This window comes from Borostomias antarcticus, assembly GCF_949987555.1.
Source record: "Borostomias antarcticus genome assembly, chromosome: 3".
NCBI lineage: Eukaryota > Metazoa > Chordata > Actinopteri > Stomiiformes > Stomiidae > Borostomias > Borostomias antarcticus.
In genome coordinates, this window is record NC_140236.1 from 37447230 (window position 1) to 37462760 (window position 15531).

Sequence of the window (15531 nt, forward strand, 5' to 3'; positions counted from 1 at the left end):
CTTATTTACGACATATTATAAGACGTTTGACTCACCGAGATCACTTTGGTGTAGATCGGAGGCATGTAGAAGACATTTTAAATCCAGCGCGAGCCAGTATATCCATGTAATGGCGGTGGTCGGGGCACTTGGAATGCAGTTTCTAAAAATCTATTTTCTGCCGCGAAACGGTTGTTTTCATCAATCTGTCTTGATGAATCGCTAGTTGTGCTTACATAGAGCATAGGCCTGTTGTGGTTTTTCACATGCCTCTGTAATATGATCTTTAGAAACGTCTTTAGACACAAAATAGCTTCCTCACTTGCTCCAGCACGCATGCGCACAGCGTGCTGGAGCAACGATTGCGCGCTGTGCGCATGCGTGCTGGAGCAAGTGAGGAAGCTATTTCGTTTCGAAAGACGTTTCTAAAGATCATGGCATGTGAAAACCACAACAGGCCTATGCTCTATGTAAGCACAACTAGCGATTCATCAAGACAGATTGATGAAAACCGTTTCACGGCAGAAAATAGATTTTTAGAAACTGCATTCTCAGTGCCCCGACCACCGCCATTACATGAATATACTGGCTCGCGCTGGATTTTAAATTTCTTCTACATGCCTCTGAACTACACCAAAGTGATCTCGGTGAGTCAAACGCCTTATAATATGTCGTAAATAAGGTCCAGGTTGTCAAAAACGAGCATTGTCCTTTAAGTGGTCGTTCCTTCTCAGGCTCCATCAGTAGTGACTTGTGTATCTTCACTGGTCGCTGGGTTTAGCCTTGCTCCGCAAATACAACATCAGGAGGACTCTCTCAACAAGAGATCAATACAAAGAGCTGCACTGTAATACACTCAGGCTATCACTTAAACACCCATAGAGCCACATCAGAACTGGCTGCTTTTTGTGTAGTGACAGGACTGGCTAACGGCCATGGTACAGCACTCACAATTAGCCTAATACATTGCTAAGATCACATTACAGCTGGCTATGCCTCGGTATTGCAGTCTACACAGTTTCGGTTCCCTAAAGAACCAAGCAGCATTCAAGTAAGAGCCTTAAATATTTATAGTCAACCAATGTTGAGTAGGCAACTTTTTACCTCAGAAAGCTTTGTGGTCAGATTATCTATGCTATATGCTACCCAGTTCCTGGTGTACGAGTCAAATCAGCGCTCCTCTCACCCCCTTAAAGCCAAGAGGATGTGAAGACGAGAGATTTTACTTCAGAGGAACATCTCCAAAGCATCATTCGTGACAGATCTAAACCTGCAAGTGAAAAGATTCAAATCTGGAGTTGAGAGAAAGGGAGGAGAATCAATACAGGGTTTTGTGTAGATCTGCAATGCAGACTGAACACACACTCACAAAACCATTTATCCCCCATTGTGACCAAACACACTGGAACCAAACACACTGGAACCAAACACACTGGAACCAAACACACTGGAACCAAACACACTGGAACCAAACACACTGGAACCAAACACACTGGAACCAAACACAGTGGCGTGGAGGGATCCTTCAAGCCAGCCCCACATACAGGTACAGTTGCTGTCTGTCTGAATACCACCATGTCCCCAGCGATTATTGCTGCCCAAATCTACTGTCTATATTCAGCCAATAAAATGAGAAGTGACATGGCCATGATTTGGCATGGTAGTGTGTGCAGATGGTTCCTCTCCAGACGTTCCTCTAGGCAGCGATGCCAGGCGAGGGTCGTGCATAAATCCTGGGTGCAGTGATCGTTTCCTCCATTGTTTGCAGAGGGACTGAGGATTGAATGGGCCCCTGGGAGCCATTCTGCATGTCTAATGAAAGCCACAGCAAGGAGAGATTCGGCCTGAGTGAAGTCTCAGCAAAACAATGTTGATGAGATCAGGGACCTCAAACTCACTGCAACTGGGTATTTCCTCTGTAGTCTTGGGTTTGTGTGCACAGCAGCCAAGAGAGCCAGCAGACAAACTCCAGGCTACAGCGGCATAAAACATAACCAACCAATGCTATGGACACAGCTCAGCCTCACTTACAACATGACCCTTTCCTTTTACATTCGCTACAGGCCTAGCCTAATCCAGGCCTAGCCTAATACAGGCCTAGCCTAGTCCAGGCCTAGCCTAGTCCAGGCCTAGCCTAATACAGGCCTAGCCTAATCCACTCCAAAATAGGCTAGTATTTTGTGGCTTGAGGTCATCGAGGAAATCAATGGGTTTGCCTACAGTATACCAAGTAGACCTAGACTTTCCATTATACTTAGTTACATACAAACACCTTTTTTATTCAGTCATAATGAAATTGTGTGGCACAGTAGGGGTTTTACAAAACAGAATTTCAATGGCCACCTTCAGTGGGAAAAGAGAGTTGACAGAAAGGCCACAGTCATGTAGAGAAGAAAAGCCTTTCAGTTCACACACACACACACACACACACACACACACACACACACACACACACACACACACACACAAGGCATCTCAGATTTGTCCAGTGTACGTTGAGAATTTCAATGGTCCCCATAAGGGCTTTTCTTCCCTATGCAACCACCTATAGGACAAGCCAAACCCGTTAGAAATCTGCAAATGTTTGGCCCTGCACCAGCATTCCCACGAGTAAAATTATGTCATCACATCAATTCAACAGCAAAGTTAATTTGAATTAATGAGAGAAATACAAGTACAACTTGATACTAAAAAGTTGCACTGAAACCTCATTTTTTATTTTTTTTACAGCTGGATAAAAAATGTAATGTAAGGTATAATACTGTATCAAATCAAACTGTAGCCTACTATCACAGCACTCTTGCACTTTCTCACTAGATTATGTTCTTAGTCATTTGTTTATAAGGGAGATTGTGAGTTCCTGAGAGTTCTGGTGAGTACTAGAAGTACACTGCCCACCTATGTTAAATGCAATTATTATAACTGTACAGCCATTTAACAGATGCTTTTATCCAAAGCGACTTCAAATAATGTCAAATGTAATGCAGCAAAATTGGGGATAAAGCCAATATTGAATCATGGCCTTCGGTATTGATGGATACAGTGCCCTAACACTAGCAGTGAGGTTTATCATCCTTATCCCTATGATGACTAAATATAAATAATAAATAAATAAATGAAACTGCTTTAGTGCTAACAATAGCATCATTTCCACAGACAACTTTCCTTGATAAAGGCTATATGCTACTGTATTTAGAATTTATGCTAATTATTACATTTAGGACTGAACTCCTCTTTCAGTTGCTCTGTTCTTCACCCAAGCACTCCCTGAGACACAAACATGCAGAGAAGAGCTATTTGAACAAAGACCAAAGCGTCTCCCAGGGCAAGTACAGACAAGCGGACCTGGTCACAGTGGGGTTATTCCACCCTCCTCATGTCACACTTAGCACTTTCCCCCCAACAAGCTAAAGGGCCAAGGAGGCAGGAATATCCTACCAGCAGCAGCAAGGCACTTAGGCCCTAGCTTAACCTTAATGTCTAAATAAGATGTAGCTTGCAAGTGTTATCAACTTGGCCTTGACATTTGAGTCATTATCAAAGGGATCAAGCTAGAGACTAGAATAATGGTGGTGAGTGCAGGGGTGCAAGCAGATAGGACAGCAGTAAGAACACCTACACAGGAATACTTCAGTATTTCAAGTTGATCATGACATAAGGTGACCTTCGGTGCTCACACACACTGTATGGTAGAGCTAGAGCTAGAGCTCGCTAGGGTCACAGGGAGGAGAGGGACTGTATGGTAGAGCTAGAGCTAGAGCCAGCTAGGGTCCCAGGGAGGAGAGGGACTGTATGGTAGAGCTAGAGCCAGCTAGGGTCCCAGGGAGGAGAGGGACTGTATGGTAGAGCTAGAGCTAGAGCTCGCTAGGGTCCCAGGGAGGAGAGGGACTGTATGGTAGAGCTAGAGCTAGAGCTCGCTAGGGTCACAGGGAGGAGAGGGACTGTATGGTAGAGCTAGAGCTAGAGCTCGCTAGGGTCCCAGGGAGGAGAGGGACTGTATGGTAGAGCTAGAGCTAGAGCTAGGGTCACAGGGAGGAGAGGGACTGTATGGTAGAGCTAGAGCTAGAGCCAGCTAGGGTCACAGGGAGGAGAGGGCAGCTGTGTTTACTTCCAAGGCAAGGTGGGGTAACGTTAGGTTAATTTATGGGGGGAAAAAGATTTGGATTACAACCAGTCACACTAGGCACTAGGGAATACAAAAAGCAGGGTAGGCTGGATAGTCATTTTAGAAACAGCAATACTTTTGGCAAACTACTAACTAAAGATTTTTTTTCCAAACAGTTCAACACCATGCCGACGTAGGGGTAAAGACAGTTACATCTTGGGGCAAGCGAACCCCTGCAGCTCAGGCTCCGAGTACTCCCTGGAACGGAGATGTTGAGTGAAACGTTCCCATGTTTCCATGTAACTACGCTTCCCACCGGCGTTATGAAATAATAGCGTCATTAATCCATGAAGCTATGCTTCTGAGTCGTATAATAGATTGTTCCATTCCACAAACTGACCGGACCATTACTTACGCCTAGCTACAAGTCCTGCTTTATTACATTTGTGTTACGGTGGCGCCAGTCCGTCATGTGACCGGGCGGAGCCGCCAGTACAGACAGAGGAGGTGTACCGCGGGGCTGCCCGGGTGTAGTAAACAGAGTATATTCGCTCTGCGTCGTAAGGGTCGGACTGCTCCCTGGAACAAATCCATTATATGGATCATTGTATTAACTAGACCCCCCCAAAAAAAATCACACATTGTATAACGTGCATTGCGGCACTTTACATTCGAAATCGATTTATAAGGTTTAATCTATTAAATTATAACGATGACTTCTAGTTATTTCTGTATGCGGTCCGTCCCATTCCAGCATATACACTGAGCCTCAACTGGCTTCCCCTTCTAGCTTCCGACAGCTTGCAACAAGAAACAGGGAAAAAGTATAAACCCAGCTTACCTTGAACCGTTTTCACTCATCAAATGTAAACGTTAACTTTCCATGGACCGGGAAGTGCAGTTACACTGCCATACGCAATTGATTTTACTTGATTTATATGACCGTAGACAACCTACTTTCTACAGCTACGAGATAGTTTCCATCAAATCCTCAACCCAGCTCATCAAGCAGAATACGTGTACACTGATGTCGCCGAGGAGCTTCAGGTCTGTGTTTATACTGGGAGCCATGCGTCCCAGCATTGTATAATGCACTACTGCCATCTAGTGGTGCATATGTTAGTGCACGTTTCAGGTTTTCGTGTCAAATGGACTCTTTCTCAATATCCTATAATTTGCCTACATCTGCATTATTTAGTATTGTATGGTCATCTTCTGCCGATCAATGGTGTAGGCCTACATATTGTATAGGGTAGACTTTTATGTGAGCTGAGAATGAATGTGACAAGGCCTTGATTCACTTTACAAATGGCAATCAAACCCACTCTTCTGGTTTTACCCACCGCTTACGCAGATCTCTCAAATGTCTTATGTTGGACACACCCCTCTTTCTATCCTGTACATTTGTTTTGACGTGGACTGTAGCCTAATCTCGTACGCATGCGCTCTCAATTACAATATTTCTGTTTGGGTGTGTTCGAAAGCAAATCAAAATCATACATTCGACGCAAGTAGCCCAATGCTACTGATAAATAAACCTGCTTGAATTTAAACTAAATGATGATTAAAAAAAGATTGCATTCTTGTAATGCAGCCTACTGATCAAAGTTATGTCGAATAATAGATAGATAGATAGATAGATAGATAGATAGATAGATAGATAGATAGATAGATAGATAGATAGATAGATAGATAGATAGATAGATAGATAGATAGATTTGGGGATTTGGGGTTTCAGCGTAAAGAATAACTTCTCTCTGCTCTTATTATTTATAGATGATATACATAATAGATTAAATTAAAATATATACACACAATATGCATACATACATACATACATACATACATACATACATACATACACACACACACACATACATACATACATACATACATACATACATACATACATACATACATACATACATACATACATACATACATACATACACACATACATACACACACACACACACACACTAACCCTGTTATAGAGTGTCTGATATGAATGTCTGATTAATCTGATGAATGGGCATGAGCAGAATACAATTAACAATAAATCCACTTACATTCAGTTATATTTGTAATTTGTTTATACTTGTGTTTACATTCTTAAGTAATATATGCGTAGATTCGATTTTGCCGTTTCGATAAACAAGTAGGCTAAGTTTCCTACTTGTTTATCAAAACGGCAAAATCTAATCAACACTTATTTAGCCTATAATTATAAAATGAATGTGTGCTCATTTCCACCTAGAGTCCCCCTATGCACTAGGGGGCAGACTGACATGTTGCCCAGTTCGGTACTCAGCTGTCCACCTTGAGTCCTCCTATGCACTAGGGGGCAGACTGACATGTTGCCCAGTTCGATACTCAGCTGTCCGGCCTGCGCAACAGGATTTACGGAGCATGCGCAGCTCGCATCTTCCTTTTTCAGAGCAGCGGAGTCAAAACCCCAGTCTTGGACTCCAAGCTCCTGGCTAGGGGATAGAAAAGACTGCAAAATGGTTAGTAAAACGCCTCAATATGTACCTTCATCCATGTGTAAGACATAGACTAGGTATAGTGTTCCATCAGATAGGAGATATGTTTTTGATTATGCATGGATGAAGGTAGATTACGTCTGGCAACTTTCTACCGGAGGCTCATCAAACGTGGCCTAATGGCTGCTTGCTTCCTGCTGCCCGTAGAGCTGTTCCCCTCATCAGGGGTAGTGGTTCATAAGGGCAGACCCTGTTCCCTTCATCCTGGGGTAGTGGTTCATCATGCACCCTCTCACGAATACGAGCTTCCTTGCCCGTCTCAGCTGAGTTGGGTAGCTCAATAGCGGCCAAGCTAACTCATCCCATTGATCTCTATGGGGCCTCGGCTCATCAGTTAGCCGGCGCTTTGCATTGCGATAGTCAGTTTGATGATACTGACAGTTCTGGTTCTAAGTGCAGTCTGGTTCTAAGTGCAGTTCTAGTTCTAAGTGCAGTTCTAGTTCTAAGTGCTGTATACTACGCATCGTGGTCTGCCTGATTGAGAATATGGCCAGCGCTTAAATCATATTGATAATATTGATAATATGGCCAGTGCTTAAATCATATTGATAATATTGCCAGCGCTTAAATCATATTGATAATATGGCCAGCGCTTAAATCACGGATACTGACAAATAATCTTATGCACAGGGTTTCGTGAAAGTGGTGAAGAATAAGTCGTACTTCAAGAGGTACCAGGTGAAGTTCAGGAGAAGGAGGGGTAAGAGTTGTTTACACACGTCGAATGTCATTAACATTCTGTTGATATGGAACTGATCCTTCCACAGGAAGGACTTCCTCCTGCATGTTGTACTACGACCTCTGAGTTCTCTATCCTCCTTGTATTTAGAGGGAAAGACGGACTACTTCGCTCGCAAGCGCCTGGTCATCCAAGACAAGAACAAGTACAACACCCCCAAGTACAGGATGATTGTTCGCTTCTCCAACCGTGACATCGTCTGCCAGGTTGGGATTCGGAGGGGGTGGTCTTGAGATTCATCTTGGCCTGGCGAATAACCTGGCAGTCAACAGATTAGAGCCACGAAGGTAGCTTTTAATTCATTTTTTTGCTTTTGTATTTCTCATAGATTGCCTACGCCAAGATCGAAGGGGATATGATCGTGTGTGCCGCCTACTCCCATGAGCTGCCCAAGTACGGGGTGACTGTGGGTCTGACGAACTACGCAGCAGCCTACTGCACTGGTCTGCTAATGGCCCGCAGGGTAAGAGGATCCCTGGGCTCCCTTCTCATACGCTAACATGTTATGGTCCTAGAGTAATGCCCACTGTTAGGGTTTAAAGGAGACAAGGAGGAGATGAGCCTTGTCAGACCATCCTGATCACGCAAGCACATAATTCAGTTACACTCCGCAGCTCAGGCTGGACTTCCCCCTATCTAGAACGATTATTCTCCGATGACGTTTTGACCAGGGCAATCAGGGACTGTGTTGTGACTGCTGTTTGCCCCCCCAGTAGAACATCAGGGACTGTGTTGTGACGGCTGTTTGCCCCCTCAGTAGAACATTGCCCCTGATTGGGTCCCGTGACCGTTTCCCGAAGCAACGAGCATTAATGTTAACGCTGGTAGAATCAACACAGCTAGAAGGGCAGTTATTGCAGAAATAGACTCAATAACAACAATTAAACAAGAAAAGATGTTTCAGCGGTTTTGACTGTATTTGGCAAAAGTTTTATGCTGATTGGCTGAAGGAGTTAATCTGTCAAGGCAAGTACTTCCACCCACAATAATCGGTCAAGCTAGGAGGAAGTCCAGACTCGTCTGCGGAGAGAAACGGAATGTGAGCTTGCTGGATCAGGATGGTCTCGTGTGGAGGAGATTATGCCCAATTGGTTGAACTTTTTGATTGTGAAGGCCCTCTCTAGAATCCTCTCTAGAACTTTGTATTTCACTGAAAGCACTATTGTCAGGTAACATTTGTCACTGATGACTAGATCTGTTTTTAATGTTAGTTTTTGTTTACTTTATAGTAAGGATTCATTGATCGTTAAGGATTGGTTAGAGCATGTGAAATTTACTTGATCAAACAACGTGGTAGCGAAGCGGCCATCTCGGGAGAAATGCAGAGAAATCAACAGTGGAATGTTTTGAAAAATGAAGCGGGCAAAGCCTCATGTCGGACTACTTCGAAAAGAAAGGGCAAGAAGCTACTTGCAAATATTGTGATGCCGTGAATAATCGATTCAGGGACGTGCCTACAATTTGCAACCCTACTTTATAGTAGTGTGGTCTCGCCTACTAATTGCTTTGTTCAAATTGTTGCAGGAACATAAGTTGACGGTCCCTGGCACCCCAATTACTCTTCAGTTACAGTGGAAGACATGTCAGTGGTTGATAGATGTCAATGTTTTTTCCATCTCCAGCTCCTGAACAAGTTTGGCCTGGACAAGGTGTACGAAGGCATGTTGGAGGTCACAGGTGATGAATTCAATGTGGAGAGCATTGACGGCCAGCCAGGTGCATTCACCTGCTACCTGGATGCTGGGCTTGCCAGAACCACCACAGGCAACAAGGTGTTCGGGGCCCTTAAGGGGGCGGTGGATGGAGGCCTCTCTATCCCCCATAGGTAAGAACACCTGTCTGGCCCTGTAATGATTGATGTCTGGGCAGGGGCTTCTGCTGCTTGATGATGATACCCTTGAGACTGAGCAAATTGTAGTTGGTCCTTCATTTGCATGGTTGATGTCAACCTGTTTCAAGACGGGGCTGAGAGCAGTTGGGTTGATTTTTGGAACCGTGCCACGTCGGGGTTCTTTTTTTGTATTTCTGAGGTGGAACTTTAGGTCTTTTGGAACATATGCTTTTTGCTCTTTAACATGCTTCACTTCTGGTATGATATAACTGAATGACTGAATGGCGTTGATCGTTTGATTTGCCCTGTTACTAAAGTAGCGTAATTCTTTGAAGGGATTGTAATTGTGATGTCATGTTGAGCCTGGTTATTCCCCTCACCGGAGACTTAACGTGTGTCCCCAGCACCAAGCGCTTCCCTGGGTAATCTTAACGTGTTTCCCCAGCACCAAGCGCTTCCCTGGGTACGACACTGAGAGCAAGGAGTTCAATGCGGAGGTCCACCGGAAGCACATCATGGGCGTCAACGTGTCGGAGTACATGAGCTACCTGCTGGAGGAGGACGAGGACGCGTACAAGAAGCAGTTCTCCCGCTTCATTAAGAACGGCGTTGCTCCTGACTCGGCAAGTCCACCACACACACTGGTCCACCACACACACTGGTCCACCACACACACTGGTCCACCACACACTGGTCCACCACACACTGGTCCACCACACACTGGTCCACCACACACACTGGTCCACCACACACACTGGTCCACCACACACACTGGTCCACCACACACACTGGTCCACCACACCCACTGGTCCACCACACCCACTGGTCCACCACACACACTGGTCCACCACACACACTGGTCCACCACCCACTGGTCCACCACACACACTGGTCCACCACACACACTGGTCAGTGAAGACCGTGTTTCTCTAGCCCTCTCAGGGGCTGATTTGTGGGGTCCGTGGTGTGGTGGTGAGACTCTGCCCCCTCGCGTCATATTGGGTCGGGGGCAGTAGACCCCTCTCTGGGTCACCCACCTGCCCGCACCGGTTGCCAAAATGCCCCCGCACACTTAATTGTTTACCAAAAATGTAAAATGGTCTATATATAATGGGTAATTACTGAGACATATATTGTAGGTATAATTTCAAAACAGGAGTATTTCATATGTTCAATTATTGCACATAAATTCAATAACTGACATAGAACCAACAGGTAACCGCATTTTTACACAGCTTCTATAACATCCAGTGACAAAAAACTATCCACACCACGAGTTTTGTGGGTTTTGAACTCGCATGTTCAGCATGGCAGACGAGCTCCTTAACCACTAGGCCACCAGAGCTCTTAAAAACCAATGGTGTCATAGTCTTTTGTTTTGATGTTCTGGGACCACTGCCTCTTGTGGTAGCAACATAGAACTGCAGGTCAACAAGGGAATACATAGGGATGTATTAATTGGGAAGGGAGAGAGGGACAACCCGACATGGCAGGGGCTTCTGCTGCTTGATGATGATACCCTTGAGACTGAGCAAATTGTAGTTGGTCCTTCATTTGCATGGTTGATGTCAACCTGTTTCAAGACGGGGCTGAGAGCAGTTGGGTTGATTTTTGGAACCGTGCCACGTCGGGGTTCTTTTTTTGTATTTCTGAGGTGGAACTTTAGGTCTTTTGGAACATATGCTTTTTGCTCTTTAACATGCTTCACTTCTGGTATGATATAACTGAATGACTGAATGGCGTCGATCGTTTGATTTGCCCTGTTACTAATGTTGCGTTGAGAGAGGGACAACCCGACATTTGCTCTCCATGCTGCGCTGGCTTTCAGTCACGCACAAAAAGAGGGATATCCAAGGCACTCTTCTTAGAATAAAAAAGCTTTAATAATCACTTAGTTCATTATGGAACTAGCAGCCTTCATCAGGGCAAACATGCACCACACACACTGGTCCACCACACACACTGGTCCACCACACACTGGTCCACCACACACACTGGTCCACCACACACACTGGTCCACCACACACACTGGTCCACCACACACACTGGTCCACCACACACACTGGTCCACCACACACACTGGTCCACCACACACTGGCGCTTGTGTATTTTTTCCAAAGCTTGTTCCTCTGATGAAGATTAGACATGGTCTCCATCTAGAATTGTGGTGCCCCTCTGTTTACTCAATACTTTTCTTTGCATGTTCCACTATCAGAATAGATGCTGGTGGATCTTAAATTATATCAATTGATGGGAAAGAGACGTGGATATCCATATGTTGGGTTTGTTGCTCTTTCTAAATGAATCAATTGCAGAGAAGGATAGTTGATTAGTTGAAGAAATTAAGAGAACACTTAAATCAATCATTTACATCATCAATCATATCGGATCTCTGAAAGAAATATTCAAGTTGAAAATCTTAACTGAATACATTGTGTAATTTGTCAAATGATTAACCCATTGAGAGCTGGATGTGATGAGTAAGTGGTCCCTTGTGTATACGTGTACTTCTCTATCAGCCACTGGGCTTATTTGTGGTCCATAACTCTGTTACAGACACGCCTTTATTCTGGTTCATTCTTTATATTTTTCGCACGTTCAGTCCTTTGGGAATACTGGGTTGGGCCTTGTCATTGTTGCCTATAATTACACAACCTGTAACATGTCAGTGAGAATGTAAGAAATTAGATGTAATTGGGCTTTATTTATTGTCCATGTCTTACAGATTGAGGACATGTACAAAAAGGCTCATGCCAGCATTCGGGAGAATCCGGTCCACGAAAAGAAGCCCAAGAAAGAAGTGAAGAAGAAGAGGTGAGTTGATCCACCTGCTGTCTGTGAACTGCGTCACTGGGTTGAATGGCGTCTTCATGGTGGGTTCATCACGCTCCCCCGGAGTACCCGGAGCTGACCTTCATGTCCCTGTTTGTCTTTGCTCCAGGTGGAACCCTGCTAAGCTCTCTCTCTTGTGTGTTTGCTCCAGGTGGAACCCTGCTAAGCTCTCTCTCTTGTGTGTTTGCTCCAGGTGGAACCCTGCTAAGCTCTCTCTCTTGTGTGTTTGCTCCAGGTGGAACCCTGCTAAGCTCTCTCTCTCTTGTTTGTGTGTTCTCCAGGTGGAACCCTGCTAAGCTCTCTCTCTTGTGTGTTTGCTCCAGGTGGAACCCTGCTAAGCTCTCTCTCTTGTGTGTGTTCTCCAGGTGGAACCCTGCTAAGCTCTCTCTCTCTTGTTTGTGTGTTCTCCAGGTGGAACCCTGCTAAGCTCTCTCTCTTGTGTGTTTGCTCCAGGTGGAACCCTGCTAAGCTCTCTCTCTTGTTTGTGTGTTCTCCAGGTGGAACCCTGCTAAGCTCTCTCTCTTGTTTGTGTGTTCTCCAGGTGGAACCCTGCTAAGCTCTCTCTCTTGTTTGTGTGTTCTCCAGGTGGAACCCTGCTAAGCTCTCGTTTGTGTTTGCTCCAGGTGGAACCCTGCTAAGCTCGCTCTTGTGTGTGTGTTTGCTCCAGGTGGAACCCTGCTAAGCTCTCTCTCTTGTTTGTGTGTTCTCCAGGTGGAACCCTGCTAAGCTCTCTCTTGTTTGTGTGTTCTCCAGGTGGAACCCTGCTAAGCTCTCTCTCTTGTTTGTGTGTTCTCCAGGTGGAACCCTGCTAAGCTCTCTCTTGCCCAGAGGAAGGACCGCGTCGCCCAGAAGAAGGCCAGCTATCTCCGGGCTCAGGAACAAGAGGCTGCTGACAGTTAAAGATCCTTCACAGTTTCTAATGGAGAGGGAAGGCTTTGTTCTAATAAATCTATTGGGAAAGAATCCTGTTTCATTGCATATTTACATCTTTTTGTATTTGATTTACATCTAATTGGTGTAATAAAGCGTTGTCTATGGTTAGATCTAACAGAAGGGAAGAACATTGAACATTTTTATACTTTTACGCAGGTGCAACTGGAGGGTTAACGCTGGTTCTAAAGTGCATTCCTCAGGGCTTCCATGGAATTTGAAAAATAAGGCCTAGATATTTGCTAGAAAACGTACAAGGGACCTTTAAAGTACCAAGCTAAAGCGTGCAAACCTCACTTTACTTTGGTATCCTTCAATGCATGTGTATGTGCCTCATAATAGCATACAGGTATTACTAAATGAAGACTTTAAGGCGTGTCGGAGGACTTTTAAGGCGTGTCGGAGGAGTGTCACCTGCCTGATGACTGGGGGGGCAGCTGTTTGTGTTCAGGGAGAAGAGTAGAGGGGAAAGGACGCAGCCTTGAGGGCAGCCTGCGCTGAGACCCTGCTGTTTCCCCAGCTTTACAGAGCTCCATTGAGGAGGGCTAGATGTTTTATTTATTTTATTAATGAACATTAAAACAAAGTAGACAATATGACCAAGACAATGTGAAATGACGGGTGTGAACAAACAAAAAAACGTACCGACATATTCAATACAATACTACACAAACAAATACCAATCTATACATTCACACACACAAATGTGACAAAAACAAACAACCACAGACATGATACAATGCATAACAATACACAAACATACCCATCTACATATCCATACTCACACACACAAATATGAGGTACGTGAAAGCCAGAACATTATTTTAATAGTCATTTGATACATATTGTTGACAATTATAATGGTCATCAGTAGGCTATAGCGAGGTCCTAACCAGGGCAAGATCGGTCTATCGGGTACAGGACCAGGGGCAGGGGGCAGAACAGGCACCTTATAGGTGCGCCTGCAGCTCGTCCACTCCAGCATCATTATTCCTATCTTCCTCCAAGGCTTCCCATCCTTTAAGATATTTATTCCTCTCTTCCTCCAAGGCTTCCCATCCTTCTATCTTTCTCCAAGGCTTCCCATCCTTCTATCTTTCTCCAAGGCTTCCCATCCTTTCCCATCCTCCCATCCTTTAAGATATGTCAAGGTTTGTAATTTTCTGATGTGGATCTTTCCATTGCCCAGTGTCTTTATATCTGAGATGTACCTGGGGAAGTTAGACGCATGTTTAGATCTGAGATGTACCTGGGGAAGATGAACCTGGGGAAGTTAGACGCATGTTTAGATCTGAGATGTACCTGGGGAAGTTATACGCATGTTTAGATCTGAGATGTACCTGGGGAAGTTAGACGCATGTTAGATCTGAGATGTACCTGGGGAAGTTAGACGCATGTTTAGATCTGAGATGTACCTGGGGAAGTTAGACGCATGTTTATATCTGAGATGTACCTGGGGAAGTTAGACGCATGTTTAGATCTGAGATGTACCTGGGGAAGTTAGACGCATGTTTATATCTGAGATGTACCTGGGGAAGATAGACGCATGTTAGATCTGAGATGTACCTGGGGAAGATAGACGCATGTTAGATCTGAGATGTACCTGGGGAAGTTAGACGCATGTTTAGATCTGAGATGTACCTGGGGAAGTTAGACGCATGTTTAGATGTGAGATGTACCTGGGGAAGTTAGACGCATGTTTAGATCTGAGATGTACCTGGGGAAGTTAGACGCATGTTTAGATCTGAGATGTACCTGGGGAAGTTAGATGCATGTTTTCCACTGTAGGCTATTATAAATGCTTTTCCAAACAGGATTGCAATGATACCATATCTAGTTTGCTTATATTGAAGTCTCCTAAAATTTCAGTTTATATAAGTTGATAGTATATTTTTTATTATAGTTCCTTATCCACTTTTGAACTTCCAAAAATAAGGAAACAACGGACAATACCACATCAGGTGCAAGATGGATTCCTGTTAGGGTTACCTAACCCTAAGCCTGCAAAACCTACACAAGCAGCCTAGCTTAGGTTGAGCCTATGCCTTAAATAGATGGCATTTTAGTGGGTATAGAATTTATATATTATTTGTATTTATACGTATAGATACATCTTTAGTTGAATTATAGATAATATTGAACACATCTATGGTTCTTCACAATTTTATCTTTGACTATATAATTGTTATACATATTATTAGGTGGGCTAGCTTGTAAAAGCTAGCCCAACTTGTGATATTCCCACTATTTCTTTCTTTCTTTCTCATCATCATCATCTTCATCCGCTTATCCAGGGTCGGGTCGCGGAGGCAGCAGCTCCAGCAGGGGGCCCCAGACATCCCTTTCCCTAGCAGCATCAACTAGCTCTGCCTGGGGAATCTTTAGCCGCTCACAGGCCAGTGCGGAGATGTAGTCCCGCCACCTAGTCCTGGGTCTACCCCGCGGCCTCCTCCCAGCCGGACACGCCTGGAACACCTCCCTAGGGAGGCGCCCAGGAGGCATCCTCACTAGATGCCCGAACCACCTCAACTGGCTCCTTTCGACGCAAAGGAGCAGCGGCTCTACTCCGAGT

At 44.7% G+C, this 15531-nt stretch overlaps 2 protein-coding genes across 2 annotated transcripts in view; one reads left to right on the forward strand and one right to left on the reverse strand.

Annotated features, from left to right (window-relative positions):
* Positions 1-5061, reverse strand: part of evi5b (ecotropic viral integration site 5b) — a 45986-nt gene extending 40925 nt beyond the window's left edge. Inside the window, exon 1 of the mRNA XM_084435798.1 lies at positions 4926-5061. The gene's annotated coding sequence lies outside the window, so the exon portion shown is untranslated. The remainder of the gene's footprint in view (positions 1-4925) is intronic.
* A 1448-nt stretch (positions 5062-6509) lies between these two features.
* Positions 6510-12992, forward strand: rpl5b (ribosomal protein L5b). The gene is made up of 8 exons (XM_084461745.1): positions 6510-6591; positions 7258-7327; positions 7457-7572; positions 7695-7829; positions 8989-9191; positions 9643-9820; positions 11923-12011; positions 12827-12992. The coding sequence occupies exons 1-8, from the start codon at positions 6589-6591 to the stop codon at positions 12927-12929; spliced, it is 897 nt and encodes a 298-aa protein (XP_084317871.1). The 5' UTR covers positions 6510-6588; the 3' UTR covers positions 12930-12992.
* Positions 12993-15531: the final 2539 nt, after the last annotated feature.

Excerpts from the sequence above, each read along its gene's own strand:
- rpl5b (XM_084461745.1), top strand. Across the intron at positions 7,573-7,694 it reads ACCGTGACATCGTCTGCCAG|ATTGCCTACGCCAAGATCGA; the intron begins GTTGGGATTCGG and ends TATTTCTCATAG. Across the intron at positions 7,830-8,988 it reads GTCTGCTAATGGCCCGCAGG|CTCCTGAACAAGTTTGGCCT; the intron begins GTAAGAGGATCC and ends TTCCATCTCCAG.